This window comes from Hemiscyllium ocellatum, chromosome 4, assembly GCF_020745735.1.
Source record: "Hemiscyllium ocellatum isolate sHemOce1 chromosome 4, sHemOce1.pat.X.cur, whole genome shotgun sequence".
Classification (NCBI taxonomy): Eukaryota; Metazoa; Chordata; class Chondrichthyes; order Orectolobiformes; family Hemiscylliidae; genus Hemiscyllium; species Hemiscyllium ocellatum.
The window spans coordinates 66,186,911-66,209,553 of record NC_083404.1 but is presented as its reverse complement, the minus strand read 5'-3'; the positions used below and the strand labels follow the sequence as shown (position 1 = coordinate 66,209,553).

At 43.5% G+C, this 22,643-nt stretch overlaps 1 protein-coding gene across 1 annotated transcript in view; it reads right to left on the bottom strand.

The window, feature by feature from the left end:
- Nucleotides 1-20,194, bottom strand: part of timm21 (translocase of inner mitochondrial membrane 21) — a 44,618-nt gene extending 24,424 nt beyond the window's left edge. Inside the window, exons 1-2 of the mRNA XM_060823326.1 lie at nt 19,756-20,194; nt 15,522-15,584 (exon numbers count right to left, since the gene is read on the bottom strand). Of these exons, the coding sequence (XP_060679309.1) occupies nt 15,522-15,584; nt 19,756-20,065 (373 nt within the window). The 5' untranslated portion in view covers nt 20,066-20,194. The remainder of the gene's footprint in view (nt 1-15,521; nt 15,585-19,755) is intronic.
- Between the last annotated feature and the right edge of the window lie 2,449 nt (nt 20,195-22,643).

Here is a 22,643-nt window from a genome sequence, read left to right as displayed (position 1 = left end):
CGACCTTGTTTGTGAATTGGGTAATATGAGAGATTGAACATTAATGATGTGAGTTGTGCTATTAAAAAGGTGTTTAGCGGGCATTGATCCCAAATGGTGTCTCACTGCTACCTATGGCACTTGTGAGAAGTATGAAAAATTCAGTAAGCTGGAGTTTCGGAAGCTAAGGGGTGACCTTATAAAGGCTTATAAAATCATGAGAGACATGGATATGGTGAATAGCCAAGGTCTTTTTCCCAGGGTAGGGGAGTCTAAAATGAGAGGACATAACTTTAAGGTGAGAGAGGAATGATTTATCCTTGAAATAAACACCCTTCAGTCTATCAGTCCCACTGTGTTCATTTATCTGTCTCTACCTGTCCTTCCTATCAGCATTACGGGTCCTAACATCCACCTTTCCCTTAATCCCTCCACTTGCTGACCTGTTGCTCTGGTTCCCTTAAACTCTAGTTTAAACTCTCCCAAGAAGCACTAGCAAACCTCCCTGTGAGGATATTGGTTCCCTTCTGTTTAGATGCATCCTTTCTCTCTTGTAGAGTCACCCCTATCCCATAGGAGGTCCCAATGATGCAAGAACCTGGAACTCTGCTCTACGCACCAGGTCCTTAGCCACACATTCACCTATCCTACCTTTCTATTCCTTGCCTTACCAGCACGAGGCACTGGTAATAATTCAAAGATTATTACTCTTGAGCTCCAGTGTTTCAACCTCTTTCCTCACTCCACAGAACTTCATCCCTCTTTCTAACCATGTCGTTGGTACCAATGTGCATAACAACCTCTAGCTGCTCACTTTCTCCCTTAAGAATTTCATGCCACCAAAGACCCTGGCACCAAAGAAACAACACTCTATCCTGGAGTCCTGAATGTGGCCACTGAAATCACTGTCTGTGCCCATAAGTAGCTAGTCTCCTACCACTATCACTTGCTTGCACTTTGCCTGGCCCTCCTCTACAGCAAAGCCAGCTGCAGTTTCACAGGCTTGTCTGCTGTTGTTATACTCCTGATAAGCTACTCCCCACCCTCCCTTTGGTAGTATTTAGAACCTATTAGAGAGGGGAATAGCCACAGGAGACTCTTGTATTACCTGTCTGCCTCCCCTGACAGTCACCCATCTATCTAACTGAACCTGCGGTGTGACTACCTCCCCATTACTAGTGTCTATCACACTCGATACACCCTGTATGCTCCTCAGTGCATGCAGCCATCATGTGAACCAAACCACGTATGGAGTTGCAGCTGGTTACACCTCCTGTAGACATACTCATCAGGGAGACTGGATTGGTCCCTGATCTCCCACATCTGGCAGGAAGATTACACCACTACCCTGACTGCCATCTCTTCCCTTTTACTTTGCCTTTTGCATGCTTGACTTTCTTATCGAAGCCTGCCATTCACCTAAGCCTGCACTTATTCCAGCCAGCAACATTTCTACCATAGCAGTCTCTCTACTGCAGCAGTCCATCTCAAAATATTTCACTGGTAATTTCTAATTAACTGGTTACTGAAACTACAATGCAATCTTTACAACAGACTAAGTACCTTCCAGGCTACAACAATTTTCTAATAGCCTCCCTCAATCTTTCTCTCCTTTTTTTTCAGTTAGAGGAAGAGGGAGGGATGATAACACTAAGCAATATAATTAAAATACTTCCACAAGTTATATCTGAAAGTCAGTTATCTGTAAAGATTACAAGTACCAATTGGAGTAAGCCAATCAGCTCTTTTAGACTGCTCTGCTATTCAAAAGTATATCACTAAGTGCTTTGCCACTGGCACACAACAGTGGAGTGAAATAGAGTCATAGAATCATCAATTCATGCAACATGGAAACAGACCCTTCGGTCCAACTCGTCCAAGTTGATCCACTTTCCCAAACTAAATTAGTCCCACTTGTCTGTCTATGGCCTGTATCTCTCTAAATATTTCCTATTCATGTACCTGTCTAAATATCTCTTAAATGCTGTAACTGTACCTGCTTCGACCACCTCCTCTGGCAGTTCAGACAGTAGCTCAGTGGTTAGCGCTGCTGTCTCAGAGCACCAGGGACCACAGTTTGATTCCAGCTTCGGGGGTCTGTCTGTGTGGACTTTGCACATTCTCCCCATGTCTGCATGGATTTCCTCTGGGTGCTCTGGTTTCCTCCCACAGTCCAAAGATGTGCAGCTTAGGTGGATTGGCCATGCTAAACTGCCCATAGGGCTCAGGTATGTGTAAGCTAGGTGGATCAGCCATGGGAAATGCAGAGTTATAGGGATAGGGTAGAGGGGTAGGTCTGGGTGGGATGTTTTCAGAGGGTCAGTCTGGACTTGATGGGCTGAATGGTCTGTTTCCACACTGTAGGGATTCTATGATTCATTCCACACACAAACTATCCTGTGTGAAAAAGTTGCCCCTCAAATCTTTTTTAAATCTTTCCCTTCTCAGCTTACAAATATATCCTCTAGATTCATAGTCACATGGTTGTATAGCACAGAAGTGGACCCTTCATTTCAACTCATCCATGCTGACCAGATATCTAAATTAGTCTAGTCCTATTTGCCAGCATTTGGCCCATACCCCTCCAAACCCTTCTTATTCTATTCATATACCCATCCTGTTGTTTTTTAAAAGGTTGTAATTGCACCAGCCTCCCTCATTTCTTCAGGATGCTCATTCCATACACACACCACCCTCTGCGTAAAAAAGATGCTCCTTAGGTCGCTTTTAAATTTTCTCTCTCTTACCTAAAACCCATTATCTCTCGCTTTGGATTCCCCTACCCTGGGAAAAAGAATTTGGCTATTCACCCTATTCATGCTCCTATGATTTTATAAACTCCTATAAAGTCATCCCTCAGCCTTGATGCTCCTAGGAAAAATACATAGAGTTGAAAAGTGTGGTGCTGGAAAAACACAGCAGGCCAGGCAGCATCCGAGGAGCAGGAGAATCGATGTTTCGGGCATAAGCCCTTCTTATGCCCGAAACGTTGATTCTCCTGCTCCTTGGAAGCTGCCTAGCCTGTTGTGTTTTTCCAGCACCACACTTTTCAACTCTGGTCTCCAGCATCTGCAGTCCTCACTTTCTCCACGCCAAATACATAGTTAACCATCCTGTTTCCCAGTGATGCAACTTTCAAAGAACAATGTACTTCAAACCATAGGTCTCTCTATTCAATAACACTAAATAAGGCCCAACCATTAAATGAACAAAGTCCTGCACTTGTTTGGCTTACCAAGATGTAATATCTCACATTTATCCAAACTAAACTCCACCTGCCATTCCTCAGCCCATTGATCAAGATCTCTTTAATCTTAGGTAACCTTCTTCACTGCCTGGTATACCACCAATTGTGGTGTCATCCACAAACACACTAACTATGCTACCTAAATTCCTAAATCCAAACCGTTTATATAAATACTAGTTACCATGTTTTTAAATGCTTTTCCACTTTAACAAGAGAATACTTTGTCACTGTTTCCATTGCTTATGTTCCTGTCCAGGGGCAGAGTCTGTCTTCTGTCAAAGCTCAACTAAACATGGTAACTCAAATCCACAGTGCTTGTATGAGCGGCTCCTGAGAAGACATTAACCTTGCTTTAACCTCTTAACTTACATAGAGACTGGCTAAACAGAGTGCAAATGCTAATGGACTCACGAACAGCTGTTGCCCAAATGTGAAACTTGTCAAGAGATTTTATTTCTGAAGTGCTTTGTCATACATCCTGTCTCAGAAATTTGCTATGTCTTATAATATTAAGATTAGTGCCTAATCACCAAATACACTGCATTCAAAATTTGCAAATGTTATCTTTCTTTTGCAAGTAATGAATAACGACGATCAAAAATTAAAATAATGTTCAGTATTCAACAAACTGCTTTTCTGAAATGGTTAATTATTATTGAATCAAACTTCACCTCCTCACCGAGGAGAAAGTGAGGACTGCAGGTGCTGGAGATCAGAGTCGAGAGTGCGGTGCTGGAAAAGCACAGCAGGTCAGGCAGTATCAGAGGAGCAGGAGAATCAATGTTTTGGGCACACGCCTTTCACGAGGAACATCCTGACGAAGGGCTTACGCCCGAGATATTGATTCTCCTGCTCCACAAATGCTGCCATCCCTCACCTTTTCCTCTGCTGCACCAAGAACTGTATTGGCACTGCCTCATGTCCCATCAGGAACTCAAACAGTTCATCCACTTCACAGATACCATCCACCTCAGCGTCAAATTCACCTGGACCACCTCGGACACCTCCCTCCCCTTCTTCGGCCTATGTGTCTCCACCTCTGGCAACCAATTCAGCACCTACATCTATTACAAACCCACCAGCTGCCACAACTACCTTGATTACACCGCCTCCTACCCCAATCTCCTGCAAAAACATGATCCCATACTCCCAATTCCTCTGCCCCTGCTGGATCTGCTCCCAAGATGAGCAATTCTACTCTATGATATCCCAGATGTCCACCTACTTCATGATTTGGAGATGCTGGTGTTGGACTGGAGTGTACAAAGTTAAAAATCACACAACACCAGGTTATAGTCCGACAAGTTTAATTGGAAACACTAGCTTTTGGAGCGCAGCCCAACCTCCTGATGAAGGAGTTGTGCTCTGAAAGCTAGTGCTTCCAATTAAACCTGTTGGACTTTAACCTGGTGTTGTGTGATTTTTAACCTCCTACTTCAAGGACCGCAATTTCCCCTCCTGTGTTCAACAATCCTCTCAACCGTATCTCCTCCATTTCCTGTACCTCTGCCCTGAAACAAACCCCCCCCCCACCCCGAAAACAATAGTACAGTCCCCCGGTCCTCACATTCCAACCCACTAATCTCCAAGTTCAACACATTATCCTCCACCACCTTTGCCACATGTAGTCTGACCCCACCATCAAAATGATACTTCCCTCCCCACCCCACCGCTTTTCACAGGGACTGTTCCCTCCGCAACTCCCTCATTAGGCCCACACTCCCCACCAACCCCTCCTCCACAGCTGGATCCTTCCTCTGCAGCCACAGGTGGTGCAAAACCTGTCCCCACACCTCCCACTCACCACCATGCAAGCCCCAAAGAATCATTCCAAGTCTAGCAGAGATTCACATGCATTTCCTTTAACCTGATTTATTGCATTCATTGCTCTCGATGTTGTCTCCTCTTAATCAGACAGACCGAGCTCAGGATCAGTTCAGGGAACATTTATGGTCCATATGCTCCAATCAACCCCACCTTCCAGTTGCTATCCATTTCAACTATCCCTCCCCCTTCCATTTTCTTGACAACATGCCTTTTCTGGGCCTCCTCCACCATCAACACAAGGCTACACATAAACTGGAAGAAGAACAGCTCATCTTCTGCCTCGGGAACTTACACCATACAGCCATAACATAGAATTCACCAGCTTCTAAAATCTTCCCATCCTCTGTCTCATCTCCAGCCAAGCCCTCCCTCTCCAGTCCGTCTCATTACCCTGACCAAACCTGCCCAACTTCCTTCCTATCTATCCATTCCACCCTTCCAATTGTCCAATCGCAACCACCTCCTACCTGGATCCACCTATTGCCCTCCCACCCACCTTTCTTCCAGTCTCCACCTCCCTCCCTCTATTTTTTTTCACAGCCCCCTTCACCTCCTCCAGTTCTGATGAAAGGTTCTGACCCAAAACATCAACTCTGATGCAGCTTGATCTGCTGTGCTTTTTCCAGCCTACTCTTTATTTATAATGCGGGTATAACAAAACTAAGTGTACACATTAATGCCAATTAACCTACAGTATGATGAATGTCTCTTTGAACTTGTGTCTTCATTAACTCCTAAAAATTAATTTGCGAACATGCTCATCTGGTCATGGCATTAACTCCATTTTCTTGCCTCCCGCTATACCCTTGATCCCCTTGCTGATCAAAAATCTAACTCATCCTTATGATGTTCAATGATCCAGCCTCCATTGCTCTGTGGAAGAGAATTCTAAAAAGTAACAAACATTTCTCCTAATCTCGTTTAATTGGGAGGTCCCTTATTCAGAAACTGTGACCCCCCCCCCCCTCCACCACTAGGTGAAACATCCTTTCAGAATGTATCCTGTCAAGCTCCCTGGGGATGTTAAGGGCTATAGTTTTGTGTCCCAGTAAAAGAAGCAAAGAGGTGCAATGAGCCATTTCCATCTTTAAGAAAGAGCATGACTTATCAGTTTACATTTTGAATTCTACATTTCCATCTACTCCTAATAAACTTTGATTGGGACTTTGTAAAGAGACAAAAAAATTTGGTCATGTTCTGTAAAGATATGTTTATAAAAGTCAGAAAGTCATTTGGGACAGTGACCCAAGTACATTAACTTGCAAGAAAACCATGTGACTTCAATCATGTGCCTGGCAGGGTGTTAATGAATGGAATGTTTACACTACTCCGTTTACAAACAGGCTAGATGGTGTTAGTTTAGCTACTAACCTCGCATCAGCTCAGGCAAATCAGTAGTTCAGTTCAGAAGGGAGAATAATTTTTTTCTAAGCAGAAACAGAAGTCCAATTTAGAAGAGAGGACAGCGGAAAATCAAGTTTTAGTGTAGGGGAACCAGTCACCCTAGTTTATGAAGCTTCCAAGCTCGGAGAACATGTATTGAAGTTGTTAGAACTGATGCTTAGGCTAGCAAAATTTAAAACAAGGGTTCACACCAGCAGACTCAAAAAGGAATTAAAGAACTGCCTCATCAGTTCAAACAGAAATTGGGGGCAACAGTGAACTAAGAAATGAAATAGTTGAGATACTGCAATATGTCCAGTGAATTAAGTATCTGCAATAGGGTAGTATTCAGAATTAGGATGAAACATTGTTTTACCATTTGTGTCTTCTGCACAATTACTGCCAGTCCTGCTGAGTTTCTTCAGCAATTTCTATTTTTGTTTCAGATCTTCAGCATCTACAGTTCTAATGTTTTATTATATAATTATTCCAGTCTCATTTTTCAACACTTCACACACAGCCTTGTGTGCCTTGGCATTGCAAGTGCACTTCTAATTACCTTAAAATGTAATAAGCGTTTCTGGCTCTACCACCTTACAGGCAATGAGTTCTAGATTCCCGCAAGTCTGGGTGAAAAGTTTTTCCTCACATTTCTTGTAAATCTTCTGCTCCTTACCTTAAACCTATGCCTCTTGGTCACTGATCATTCCATCAACGGGAAATGTTTCTTCCTGTCTACCCTATTCCTGCACCTAATAATCTTATACATCTCAATCATGTTGCCTGTTCATCTCCTCTGATCGAAGGAAAACAACCCTGGTCTCTCCAATCTTTCTTCATAACTGAAACTCTCCAGTTGAGACAACATCCTGGTAAATCTCCATTGCACCCTACCCAGTGCTATCATGTGGATTCCTGAGCATGCACACAATACTCCAGCTGTGACCAAAACATAATTTCATACAGTTCCAGCACAGCCTCCCTGTTTTTAAACTCCAAACTTCAGCCAATAAAGGCAAATATCCCAATATGACATCTTAACCACTTTATTCGCTTGTCATGATACCTTAACGGATCTGTGTACAATGCAAACTGAGGTCCCCTTGGTTCTACCTGGGGTTCTGCCAACCAATATATATTCCTTGTCTTGTTTATTCTGCCCAATGCATCACCTCTCATCTGTATTAAATTCCACTTGCTACTGATCAGTCCATCTAACCAGTCTATCTATATCCTCTTGTAACCTAAGACTATCCTCCTCACTATTTACCATTCCATCAATTTTTGCATCATCTCCTAACTTACTAATCAACCTTCTTAAATTCATATCAAACTAATTTATATTAACCACAAACAGCAAGTAGGCCAATACTGGCCCCTGTGGACCCCACTGCTCAAACTTCCAGCTGGAAAAATATTCCTCAACACTCACCCTCTGCCACTCTATCAATTGTGGATCTAATTTGCTAAATTTTCATGGTTCCCATGGGCTCTTACCTTTGCGTCAGTCTTCCATTTGGGACCTTATAAAAAGCCTTGCCGAAATCTGAGTAACTACATCAATGCATTGCCCTTCTCTACATACCTGGTCACCTCTTTGAAAAATTCAATTTAGTCAGACAGGACATCCCTTAGCAAAACTATTCTGACAGTTCTAGAATGATCCTTGCCTCTCCAAATGTAGATTAACTCTATCCTCAGAATTGTTACTAACAGTTTCCCTACCACTGAGGTCAGACTGACTGGCCTTTTGTTTCTTGGTTTATCCCTTAGTCCGTTCCAGAATAATGCTACAATATTGTCTGTGGCCGGAAAATATTGAAAATTTTTGCCATCTGCTATTTCCTGCCTTCTCCCAATCAACAATCTGGAATATATTTCATCTGGCCCTGGATTAATTCTTCACTTTCAAGCCTGCCAGAGCACTCAAAATTCCTCCTTTTGTACGTTAATTTCTTTAAATTGTATCAGAGACCTTCTCCTTGATATTGTCTCTCTCTCTCTCTCTCTCTATAAGGAATACTAACATGAAGTATTCATTTAGAACCCTATCTACATTCTCTAGTTCCATACACAATTACTGTGGCCCAACTCTTTCCCTTGTTTTCTTTTACTTTTATTGTACCTGTTATGCTCTCTTGTCAAAGAACATCTGCCGTCTCTTGTGAATATTTTTCTGTGATTAACCACCACATTAACCAACTAAAAAAATTAATATGATCTATCAAGCCAGGTATTGCTATGTAACCTGACTTACCCAGTATTACGATCAACTGGAGTTATAACACCTTGCCTAACATGCATCGATCTTGGCTTTAAAAATATTCAATGATCCTACTTCTACTACTTCATGAGGAAGATAGTTTGAAGGTTAGTTCTAGGAGAAAAAGCATTCCAAAAAGGCTTATTTTAAAACTGTCTGCTCCGCCCCTACTTAGTTTCTTACCCACAAGAGAAATAATCTTTTCTATGACTACCATATAGGATCTTATGCATTTCGAGCAAGTGAACCCCACTCTTCTAAACTCTAGTAGAAAGAAGTTCAGCCTGTTCAATGTTTCCCCATAAGACAACGAGCTAACATTCCAAAAATCAATGTAGTAAGTCTCTTCTGAACTGCCTCCAATGCATTTATATCCTTCCTTACATATAAAGAGACCAAAACTGCTACAGTATGAGCCATGTGGTCTCACCAATGTCTTGTATAACTGAAGCACAACATCCTTACTTTTATGGTCTATTCCTCTTGTAACAAAAAGGATAGGATCCCATTAGGCTTCATGATTATATGCTGTATTTGCATTCTAATGTTTTGCAATTCATATATTGATAACCAAAATCACTCTGAACAACAGAATTCACCAATCATTCTTCACTTAAATAATCATGTACTCTTCCATACTTCTAACATTGGATAAGGTGGTGTTATGCAGTCAAAACTGAAGAAAACAGTGCTTTGGAACTTATGTGCTATGATCTGAAGTGATTTTAAAGTCCACAGCTTTAACTTTAAAAAGAATTGGCCTGTTGCTTGTCCATTATTACAAGCAGATGGAATTATAACACTTGAGTTAAAAGAGCAATCACCTACTGTTGAAATATTTTGAGGGATAGACCATCTGCGACAGATAATCTTCAATAATGATCTAGCCATCTGTTCTTTTGGTTTTAAAGTCTCTGTTGTCTGGAGCCAGAATGGTTTACTCTGACAGCGGAGCACATATTGAATGCTTGGGTGAGTTTCAAAACCAACAGAAGCACTTAGCTGAGCAGATAATTATAAACACAGTTTGACTAAAAGTTTAAAGGATTAGTTGGCTTATAATATGTTTCTTTGTTTTAACAACTTAATGATCACTTGGGATTTAACATTTTTTGCAATGGGTTTGGATTTGTGTTTTCTGTGCAGTATGAATGATGGTATGCTCAAGCGCCAGTTCTATTGAAATGTTCATTTTTTAGCATTCATTTCAAAGATTTGCTTTTACTTTACATGGCTCCCAAGGTCTGTCTATGGTGGATACTGGGTGAATGGCTGCAGATGATACATTGGTGAGAAGGAGTGAAGGTGAAGGGGTTTAAGAACAATGGGGAGAGATAGGTTGATATCCCAGAAAACCATAGTTGGCTTTCTAAACTTCTGGCCACATTTTTCTGGTACTCCCTTGGGCCTGTCTCAGTAGCAGACTTGAACCTTAACCATCCGTGTCTCTTGGAGATATAGTAAGTCATAGAGTCAGAGAGATGTACAGTATGGAAACAGACCCTTCAGTCCACCTGTCCACGCTGACCAGATATCCCAATCCAATCTAGCCCCACCTGCCAGCACCTGCCCCATTTCCCTACAAACTCTTTCTCTAAATATACCCATCCAAATGCCTCTTAAAATGTTGCAATTGTACCAGCCTCCACCACATCTTCTGGTAGCTCATTCCACACACATACCACCCTCTGCGTGAAAAAGTTGCCCCTTAGATCTCCTTTATATCTTTCCCCTCTCAGACTAAACCTATGCCCTCTAGTTCTGGACTCCCTTACCCCAGAGAAAAGACTTTGTCTATTTATCATATCCATGTCCCTCATAACTTTGTAAACCTCTATAAGGTCACCCCTCAGCCTCCGACGCTCCAGGAAAAACAGCCCCAGCCTGTTCAGCCTCGCCCAATAGTTCAAATCCTCCAACCCTGGCAACATCCTTGTAAATCTTTTCTGAACTCTTTCAAACAGTTTCACAACATCTTTCCGATAGGAAGGAGACCAGAATTGCACGCAATATTCCAACAGTGGCCTAACCAATGTCCTGTACATGACCTTCCAACTCCTGCACTCAATACTCTGACCAATAAAGGAAAGCATACCAAACGCTGCCTTCACTATCCTATCTACGTGCAACTCCACTTTCAAGGAGCTATGAACCTGCACTCCAAGGTCTCTTTGTTCAGCAACACTCCCTAGGACCTTATCATTAAGTTATAAGTCCTGCTAAGATCTGCCCAAAATGCAGCACCTCACATTTATCTGAATTAAAATTCATCTGCCACTTCTCAGCCCATTGGCCCATCTGGTCCAGATCCTGTTGTAATCTGAGGTAACCCTCTTCGTTGTCCACTACACCTTCAATTTTGGTGTCATCTGCAAACTTACTAACTGTACCTCTTATGCTTGCATCCAAATCATTTATGTAAATGACAAAAAGTAGAGGGCCGAGAACCGATCCTTGTGGCAATCCACTGGTCACAGGCCTCCAGTCTGAAAAACAACCCTCCATTACCACCCTCTGTCTTCTACCTTTGAGCCAGTTCTGTATCCAAATGGCTAGTTCTCCCTGTATTCCATGAGATCTAACCTTGCTAATCAGTTTCCCATGGGGAACCTTGTCGAACACCTTACTGAAGTCCATATAGATCACATCTACTGTTCTGCCCTCATCAACCTTCTTTGTTATTTCATCAAAAAAAAGCAATCAAGTTTGAGAGACATGATTTCCCACGCACAAAGCCATGCTAACTATCCCGAATCAGTCCTTGTCTTTCTAAATACGTATACATCCTGTCCCTTAGGATTCCCTCCAACAACTTGCCCACCACCGGGGTCAGGCTCACTGGTCTATAGTTCCCTGGCTTGTCCTTACCACCCTTCTTAAACAGTGGCACCACACTTGCCAACCTCCAGTCTTCCGGCACCTCATCTGTGACTATCGATGATACAAATATCTCAGCAGGAGGCCCAGCAATCACTTCTCTAGTTCCCCACAGAGTTCTCAGGTACACCTGATCAGTCCTGGCGATTTATCCACCTTTAACTGTTTCAAGATATCCAGCACTTCCTCCTCTGTAATCTGGACATTTTGCAAGATGTCACCATCTATTTCCCTACAGTCTATATCTTCCATATCCTTTTCCACAGTAAATACTGATACAAAATACTCATTTAGTATCTCCCCCATTTTCTTTAGCTCCACACAAACGCCACCTTGCTGATCTTTGAGGGGCCCTATTCTCTCCCTAGTTACCATTTTGTCTCTAATATATTTGTAAAACCCCTTTGTATTCTCCTTAATTCTATTTGCCAAAGCTATCTCATGTCCCTGTTTTGCCCTCCTGATTTCCCTCTGAAGTATACTCCTACTTTCTTTATACTCTTAAGTATTCACTCGATCTATCCAGTTCATACCTGACATATGCTTCCTCCTTTTTCTTAACCAAACCCTCAATTTCTTTAGTCATCCAGCATTCCCTAGCTAGCAGCCTTCCCTTTCACCCTGACAGGAATATACGTTCTCTGGATTCTTGTTATCTCATTCCTGAAGGCGTCCCATTTTCCAGCCATCCCTTTTCCTGCGAACATCTGCCTCCAATCACTTTTTGAAAGTTCTTGCCTAATACTGTCAAAATTGACCTTCCTCCAATTTCGAACTTCAACTTTTAGATCTGGTCTATCCTTTTCCATCACTATTTTAAAACGAATTGAATTATGGTCACTGGCCCCAAAGTGCTCCCCCACCGACACCACGGTCACCTGCCCTGCCTTATTTCCCAAGAGTAGGTCAAGTTTTGCACCTTCTCTAGTAGGTACATCCACATACTGAATCAGAAAATTGTCTTGTACACACTTAAATTCCTCTCCATCTAAACCTTTAACACTATGGCAGTCCCAGTCGATGTTTGGAAAGTTAAAATCCCCTACCATAACCACCCTATTATTCTTACAGATAGCTGAGACCTCCTTAAAAGTTTGTTTCTCAATTTCCCTCTGGCTATTAGGGGGTCTATAATACAATCCCAGTAAGGTGACCATCCCTTCCTTATTTCTCAGTTCTACCCAAATAACTTCTCTGGATGTATTTCCAGGAATATCCCCCCCTTAGCACAGCTGTAATGCTATCCCTTATCAAAAATGCCACTCCCCCTCTTCATTTGCCTCCCTTTCTATCCTTCCTGTAGCATTTGTATCCTTGAACATTCAGCTGCCAGTCCTGCCCATCCCTGAGGAGAAAGTGAGGTCTCCAGATGCTGGAGTATCAGAGCTGAAAATGTGTTGCTGGAAAAGCGCAGCAGGTCAGGCTGCATCCAAGGAACAGGAAATTTGACGTTTCGGGCATAAGCCCTTCATCAGGAATGAGGAAAGTGTGTCCAGCAGGTTAAGATAAAAGGTAGGGAAGGAGGGGCGATGGAGATGTGATAGGTGGAAGGAGGTCAAGGTGAGGGTGATAGGCCAGAGTGGGGTGGGGGGGCGAAGGTCAGGAAGAAGATTGCAGGTTAGGAAGGTGGTGCTGAGTTCGAGGGATTCGATTGAGACAAGGTGGGGGGAGGGGAAATGAGGAAACTGGAGAAATCTGAGTTCATCCCTTGTGGTTGGAGGGTTCCCAGGCGGAAGATGAGGCGCTCTTCCTCCAACCGTCGTGTTGTTATGGTCTGGCGATGGAGGAGTCCAAGGACCTGCATGTCCTTGGTGGAATGGGAGGGGGAGTTAAAGTGTTGAGCCACGGGGTGGTTGGGTTGATTGGTCCGGGTGTCCCAGAGGTGTTCTCTGAAATGTTCCGCAAATAGGCGGCCCGTCTCCCCAATATAGAGGAGGCCACATCGGGTGCAGCGGATGCAATAGATGATGTGTGTGGAGGTGCAGGTGAATTTGTGGCGGATATGGAAGGATCCCTTGGGGCCTTGGAGAGAAGTAAGGGAGGAGGTGTGGGCGCAAGTTTTGCATTTCTTGTGGTTGCAGGGGAAGGTGCCGGGAGTGGAGGTTGGTTTGGTCCAACCTCCACTCCCGCCACCTTCCCCTGCAACCGCAAGAAATGCAAAACTTGCGCCCACAAATTCACCTGCACCTCCACACACATCATCTATTGCATCCGTTGCACCCGATGTGGCCTCCTCTATATTGGGGAGACAGGCCGCCTACTTGTGGAACGTTTCAAAGAACACCTCTGGGACACCCGGACCAATCAACCCAACCACCCCGTGGCTCAACACTTTAACTCCCCCTCCCACTCCACCAAGGACATGCAGGTCCTTGGACTCCTCCATCGCCAGACCATAACAACACGACGGTTGGAGGAAGAGAGCCTCATCTTCCGCCTGGGAACCCTCCAACCACAAGGGATGAACTCAGATTTCTCCAGTTTCCTCATTTCCCCTCCCCCCCACCTTGTCTCAATCGAATCCCTCTAACTCAGCACCGCCTTCCTAACCTGCAATCTTCTTCCTGACCACTCCCCCCCCCTCCCCCCACCCCACTCTGGCCTATCACCCTCACCTTGACCTCCTTCCACCTATCACATCTCCATCGCCCCTCCCCCAAGTCCCTCCTCCCTACCTTTTATCTTAGCCTGCTGGACACACTTTCCTCATTCCTGATGAAGGGCTTATGCCCGAAACGTCAAATTTCCTGTTCCTTGGATGCTGCCTGACCTGCTCCGTTTTTCCAGCAACACATTTTCAGCTGCCCATCCCTGAGCCATGTTTCTGTAATTGCTATGATATCCCAGTCCCATGCTCCGAATCATGCAGAGTTCATCTGCCTTCCCCGTTAGGCCTTTGCATTGAAATAAATGCAGTTTAATTTATTACTCCTACCTTGTCCCTGCCTGCCCTGACTCTTTGAATCACTTCTGTTCTCAGCTGTACCCATCTCAGATCGATCACTTTCCTCACTATCTCCCTATCAATTTTTCCCGTCCTCCATCTTGGATTACCCAGAATCCTACTACTTCGTCTGGTACTAAACCTGTAGACAATAATGACTCAAAAATAAAGGCTAAAGGCTCTGTTATCTCCTCCCAGAACAGTTACCAGACATAAAACATTGACTCTGCTTTCTTTTAACAGATGCTGCTAGGCTTGCTGAGTTTTAGTAGCAATTTCTGTCTTTATGGCACTTGCATTTCTAATCATCTGCTGTATCTGCGCACTAACTTATGCTTTAAACAGCAAACTTTATTTAAAGTGCATATTATGAACCAGCATTCTCGATAAACCAGCAAAAATGATATGCTTGGAATACTAGTTTATTGCATTATTGCAATCTTCATGATGTCCAAGTAGTCATTTGGACATGTGAGCAAGGGGGCTCTCTGCCAGTGAGTTTTATGTAAGGCAAAGTTGCAATAGTATTCAAGTGCTGTAAATAAAGTATAACAATATGTGTATACCCTCCGCATTACGTTTCTATTACTTAGTGTGTGTTTTTACTTTTTATTAAATTCATTTTTTAGTGGCATGTAGGCACCACTGGCTGGCCAACATTTATTGCCCATCCCTAGTTGCCCTTCAGAAGTGGTAGTGAGCTGCATTCTTGAACCGCTACAGTCTACCTTCTGTGAGTTGACCCACAATGACATTAGGGAGGGAATTCCATTGGACCACTTGACTATTTGGAATACTTAATCAACCAGCAAACTCCTAGTCCCATCAATGCAGGCTAATAAAAGGTTTGCTATGTATGAGGACTTAGACTTATTCATATATTTGTACATCAGTATTGATTCTTAAGAACTCTTTACTCCCTCATTAATCCTTTCAATCTAATGCAAACAAAAGGGGCAATGATCAGAAATTACACACACATATATATGAGGGTCTCTTACCAGTTATGCCAATCCCAACCAAGACAACGAGGAGATAGGTAAAATCTTTTCCAGCTTCTTTTACTGAAGGCCACAAGAATTTGAAATAGTTATTTAACATCATACCATGCAATTTGAAAGGATACAAATTACCAGTATTTGTATGATTTTATTGATTAGCCAACCATAATTCATATATTCTTAAAAGCTGTCCACCAATTATCAAAACATTCAAGGATAAATGTCCTTACAAACGATCCTTTGGTTATTGGAAAAAAATATGAAGTTTAAAAAGTAATTACAGTACATTTAATGAATTTTTTTTTGTATGAAAGAAATAACTTACATTTATGTAGTTCGGCCATGTGGTGAATCAAGGGAGTAAGGCAAGGATGGATGGCCTCTACTTTACTACCGGGAGTATTAGAAGTAAGACCTGTAATGTTGTTAACATCATAGAGATGTAGTTGACAGAGTGACAAGACTGGTAACTGAACAATCCAGAGTATAGGGTCTTTAGGTAGGAGATAGGAAGACACAGAAGTGGAAATAGTGTTTGCATTATTAGTTTGGGAAGCAGTTATTGCAGTAAGGAAGAATGATATATTGGAATGAGAATTGTCAAATGAGGCTTTGTGGGTAGAACTTAGGAATAAACACTGTTAGGAGTATTATAGGCTGCAAATAGCCTGCAAGCAATTAAGATGCAGATATGTTGTCAATTCACTCAAACATCTAAAAGAAATATGAGTCAAATTATGAGAGGATTTCAAATTATTAAGATAATCATACTTTAAAATGGGTGGAGGAGGCAAGCTTCTTGAAAAAGTTTTAATGTCAAAATTTAGATTGTTCTACGAGAGAAGATGCAGTTGTGGACTTAATTCTGGCAAATGAAGCCATACAAGCTTGAGAAGACAGTGGAAGAACATTAATTTGCAGCCAAGATGGTGCCAGCAATGGTGAATTTTCACTGTACCCTTGTACTCCTTTACTTGAGTATATGTGACAATAAAATTTAATCATATTCTAATGATAGTGATAACAGAACCAAACATTGTAAGTTTGTAATGGAAAAGAAGAAAGATGGTCTGGAAAGCAAAAGGATTTTGGACTGGGGTAAGACAGATTTTATTAAAATAAACTAGGATCTGGCTAAAGTAGACTACAAACAGCTACTTGAAGGTAAATGTACAGCAGAACAGTGGGAGAATTTTAAATGGGCCAAACATGTTCCCTTTATGGTGAAATATAGGAGCCAAAAAGTGTGGTGCTGGAAAAGCACAGCCGGTCAGGCAGCATCCAATGAGCAAGAGGGTTGATGTTTTTGTCATTTCATCAGGATTGTGGGAGAAGCCCCAGGAGACTGAGAGATAAATGAGAGGGGACGGTGCTGGGGAAAGGTAGTTGGGAATGAGATAGGTAGATGAAAGTGGGGGGTGATGGTGATAGGTCAGAGTGGAGGGTGGAGCAGACAGGTAGGAAAGAAGATGGACAGGTAGGACAGTTCAAGAGGGTGATGCCGGGTTGGAGGGTGGGATCTAACATCCAGCATGAAACAACCCCACAAACGTCAGGCCAAACACTTCAATTCCCCCTCCCAATCCGCCAAGGACATACAAGTCCTGGGCCTCCTTCACCGCCAGATTCTAGATAACCGAATCCTGGAAGAAAAACACCCCATCTTCTGCCTTGGGACCATCCAAACACACAGGATTAATGTTGATTTCACCAGTTTCCTCATCTTCCCTCCCCCCACCTTATCCCAGATCACACTTTTTGACTCAGAGGGGTACCTACACCTCAGGACCCTGTTTCCTGTCCTGTTGCCAATATGGCAACCAGGGTAGTTAAATGCCAAAACCAGGCTTAAACTGCCTGCAGTTAGGCATCTAACCATCCCAACTACCTTCTTAACTCCTCCTGGAAGCTCCCATGATTCTTTGTTTGTCTCTTTAATTGTGGAACTGCGCCAGGAAAGCATTGGTGCAGACCTGACCTTGCGCCATGACCCGATGGGCTCTTTCAATCTTCATTCTTCCCATTTCAGCCTCCAAGCTAAGGAATTCCAGCAGCCATTTCTCGAAAAATTCTACTGGTGGCTCACCTTCCTTCCCCTCTGGCAGACCGACAATACCAAGATTTTTCCTCCTGCCCCTGTTCTCAAGATCGTCAGCCTGATCAAGTAAACTGTGGACCTGTTTTTGCAGGGCTTGGATGCAATTCTTAGATGAGTTGATCTCAGCTTCCACCACTGTGACTCAGTGTTCAACCTCGTCCAACCTTTTCCCGAAGTTTCTCAGCTGCTGCTCATGCTTCTGAAGCATAGGAGAGATTGGAGGCAGCTTTTCCAGCACCTCACGAGACATAGTCAGCTGTGACCAAGGCTTAGTGAGTAATCATGTCTACTGCGTCGCTGGGTTGGGCTGCGGCTTCGACATTGGGGGAGCTCGCTCCTTTTGTCGGCATTTCCTCACAATGAAAACAAAGGCAAGAACACTTCTGGAATTTTAAAATTCTTTCAGTCTTAAGTAAAAATAACTTGACTAGAGTGGGTTACAGCTCCGCCTTGCCTATGTTCTGGTGCAGGGCCCAGCAAAGCGATCCGTCTAGATCACCGCCATCTTGGTAGTACAGATTTGATGTACCTAAGTACCTCTTCTATATAGTACAATTCTATAATTCTGTAATCTACCTCTGGGCAGGAAACTCTCAGCAAGCATGGATCCTCTTGTCACAAATGCTCCAGGGTTGCCTGATTGTAATTTTAAGGCCAACAGGCCTTTCTGCAGTGCACTCCAAAAATGCAGTCTTGAAGTGCAGAAATATGTTATGGATCAGATGATATGTTGATACTGGTAAATGTCAGATCTTGATATCTGTAGTCAGGGTGAGAGTGTGGCCATTGCCTATGGAGGGTGTCCCAAGTTGAATGTTCAGAACAGCAAGCAACAAGTTGGATTCACCATGGAACAACTTTTACTTCAACATCTGGAATCTTATCACCATCCAGCTTCTATCCATTGGATGGGAGAATGGCTAATTTCACAATATTGTGGAGAGATTAATTATTTGCAAGGTTTGTGAAGTTTTGTAGCTCAGGTTGAGGTTTAGGGTGTAGGTTTGCTCGCTGAGCTGTAGGATTGATATCCAGACGTTTCATTACTTGGCTAGGTAACATCATCAGTGGCGACCTCTAAGTGAAGCGAAGCTGTTGTCTCCTGCTTTCTATTTATATCTTTCTCCTGGATGGGGTTCCTGGGGTTTGTGGTGATCCCCACAAACCCCAGGAACCCGATCCAGGAGAAAGATATAAATAGAAAGCAGGAGACAATAGCTTCGCTGGTATTTCACACCTTCAGCTGTACCCATGTCAAAAATAGCTATTTCGATCATCAACCCTGGAATTCAGCTCTTTTGTCCACGTTTGGGCTGAGGCTGCAAATGAAATCCGGCCCTGATGGAACTTAAAACAAGTATATTATGCTGTGCTGTACAAGTACCACTTAACAACACCATTGACAAGATCACATATTAACCTGATGGCTGAGAGGAGGCTGATGAGAAAGATAATTGATCAGGTCGGATTTGTCTGGCTGTTTCTACAAGCATGATTAGATTAGATTAGATTACTTACAGTGTGGAAACAGGCCCTTCGGCCCAACAAGTCCACACCGACCCGCCGAAGCGCAACCCACCCATACCCCTACATTTACCCCATACCTAACACTACTGACAATTTAGCATGGCCAATTCACCTGACCCGCACATCTTTGGACTGTGGGAGGAAACCGGAGCACCCGGAGGAAACCCATGCAGAACACGGGGAGAACATACAAACTCCACACAGTCTGTCGCCTGAGTCGGGAATTGAACCCGGGTTTCAGGCGCTGTGAGGCAGCAGTGCTAACCACTGTGCCACCGTGCCGCCCCAAATATATAACCGGGCAACTTCTTACTTTGTCAGATAAATTCCAATGAAACATATGAAACATTTTGGGATGGTTGACAATAAAAAGGTGCTAAATAAATTCAAATTCTTTGAGTTTTCGTACATGTATTTTCTGAGGTCACTCATGACAAATGTTCGCTCTCCGCTTCTATGATGCTTTAACTTTGAATGCTGAGCTAACGTAAAGGCTGAGGGAAGGAAGTGGAATAACTTAAGTTTTGTACTGACCTTGATCTTGGAAAGCAGTGTTAAATACTCAGATTGAAGGTTGTTAGTTCGAGGGGATTCCTTTGGAACAATTACCTTTCTGAGTTGTTGATGCGGGCGGGGTACTCCTTCTCAATGATACTTTGTTGTCTTGCTTCTTCTCTGGAGCTGGATTTTTCAATTTCGTCTCTGTGAAAATGCACCGACTGGGAACTGGGCTAACAAAGTAAAATGAGCGCAGCTTTTGCAGCAGGGAAGTGGTGACTCCTGCAATTCCGGGCCTTACACGAAGGGAGTTACAGAGTTGGGGTAGTGCAGAACAAGGCAACCGGAGTTGGGTTTTGTATTGGGACGCCAGCCTTCCTGTATGTGTGCACATCGCTCGCAAAAAGTAAACATTGGCCATTTGTTCGTTTTTTGCAATTATAGAAACTATATTTTCCTCGCTGTCATTCTTCCACTGAATCAGCGTTTGAGTAGATCGGTGGGACACGTAGTTCCGCCTGCTTATCGGTTGTAAGACTACGATTGGACAAAAACTACAAAGTCCATGTTGCTTTTCCCCAATTTCCGTCTACCTTCTTCATTGGTTGTTAGAGCTCGCTGCAGCAGGGCACGTATCTCTTATTAAAATAGCGTTAGGACGTCTGTTTCAAGTCCTCAACCGTTTAAAGGCACAGACCAATTTCTTAAACACAGTGTAATCTGAACTCATTATAATACACGTTAAAATTCCCAGTTCCTCCGTCTCCGCCGCATCTGCTCCCGGAAGGATTAGTTCCACCCCAGAACACACCAGATGGCCTCTTTCTTCAAAGACTGCAAATTCCCCTCCCAGTGCCAATGATACCCTCCAGCGCCTCTCATTCACTTCATACATCTCTGCTCTCAAATCCCTCCAACCTCAACAAGGTCAGAACCCTCCCCAACCATCCTCACCTTCCACCCCACCAACCTCCAATTACATCATAACATCCTCCGCCATTCCCACCACCTACAAACAGACCCCACCACTAGAAATATATTTCCCTCCCCGCTCCTATCTGCATTCCATAAAGACTATTCTATCTGCGACTGTCTTGTTAGGTCCACGACCCCCACCCCCCACCAATCCAACCTCCCCTCCTGGCACCTTCCTTTGTAACCCCAAGAATTGCAAAGCCTGCGTTCATACCTCCTCCCTTACCTCCACCCAAGGCCCCTAAGGAGCCTTCCACACCTATCATAGATTTGCCTGCACTTACACACGTCATTTATTGTACCCATTGCTCCTGATGCGGTCTCCTCTACTTTGTTGAGACAGGACGCCTACTTGCAGAACGCTTCAGAGAACAACTCCGGGACATGCACAAAGCAACCCCACCGCCTCGTGGCCAAACATTTTAACTCCCCCTCCCACTCCACCAAGGATATGCTAGCGCTGGGCCTCCTCTATCGCCAAACTCCAACCACCTGACACCCGGAAGAGGAACACCTCATCTTCCACCTTGGGATTCTCCAACCACTCGGGATTAATGTACAAAGTTAAAAATCATACAACACCAGGTTATAGTCCAACAGGTTTAATTGGAAGCACACTAGCTTTTGGAGTGACGCTCCATCATCAGGTGATTGTGATTTACAGTGTGATGTAACTGAAATTATACATTGAAAAATTGATTGTCTGTTAAGCCTTTCATCTGTTAGAATACAGTGATAGTTTCACTTCTTTCATGTGTAAATCACAAAACCTTTTTTTTAAAGTTGCATTCTCGGGTTAGCTGTTAACAATGGTGATCGCAGGCAAGGATGCCCGGAGGCATGGTATATTGGGTAAATCGAGCAAAGGCTATGACAATGGATGAATGGGCATCGCACAACATTCAACAGACAAAAGGGTTCCCTCCCAGTTGGGGAACACTTCAGTGGTCCAGGACATTCAGCCTCTGACCTTCGGGTGACCATCCTCCAAGGTGGACTTTGGGACAGGCTGCAGAGGAAAGTGGCCGAGCAGAGGCTGATAGCTAAGTTCGGTACCCATAGGGAGGACCTCAACCGGGACCTTGGGTTCATGTCACATTACAGGTGATCACCATTGCACTATACACACAGACACAGATATTCCTACACACACACAATCTCACATACATAGGGACACAGATACACACAGACGCGCACACAGACACCCACACACACCCTTATAGACAGACACACTCCCACACTCACACTTGCACCCCCTCACAGACTTAAGACACTCTGCACTCACTACACACACACACTTTCTCACACTCACAACCCCCACCCCAGACAGACAGACAGGCACACACAGACAGACAAAGACCCACATGCACACATACATTTTGTGGGGTGAATTTGTACTTGCAGAGTTACATTGCACTTTGCTCAAAAACTGCATACATTCATATAGAACTCTGAGCTCAAAAACTGCATGAATGAATGTAAAACTCTGTTATCTCACTTTTTAGATTAGAATCAACCTAAACATCAGGTCATAGACAGAGAACACAGGGGGCTAACACCTTCAACATATTGTCTAGCTATCACCATTGTTAACAGCTAACCCGAGAATGCAACTTTTAAAAAAAAGGTTTTGTGATTTACACATGAAAGAAGTGAAACTATCACTGTATTCTAACAGATGAAAGACTTAACAGACAATCAATTTTTCAATGTATAATTTCAGTTACATCACACTGCAAATGTTTGCTATAAATTCTGTGTTACGATCGAGCCCTCCACTATCACCTGATGAAGGAATGTCGCTCCGAAAGCAAGTGTGCTTCCAATTAAACCTGTTGGACTATAACCTGGTGTTGTGTGACTTTTAACTTTGTACACCCCAGTCCAACACTGGCATCTCCAAATCGGGATTAATGTAGACTTACCAGTTTCCTCATTTCCCCTCCCTTTACCTTATCCCAGATCCAACCTTCTAATTCGGCACTGCCCTCATGACCTGTCCTACCTGTCCCATCTTCCTTCCC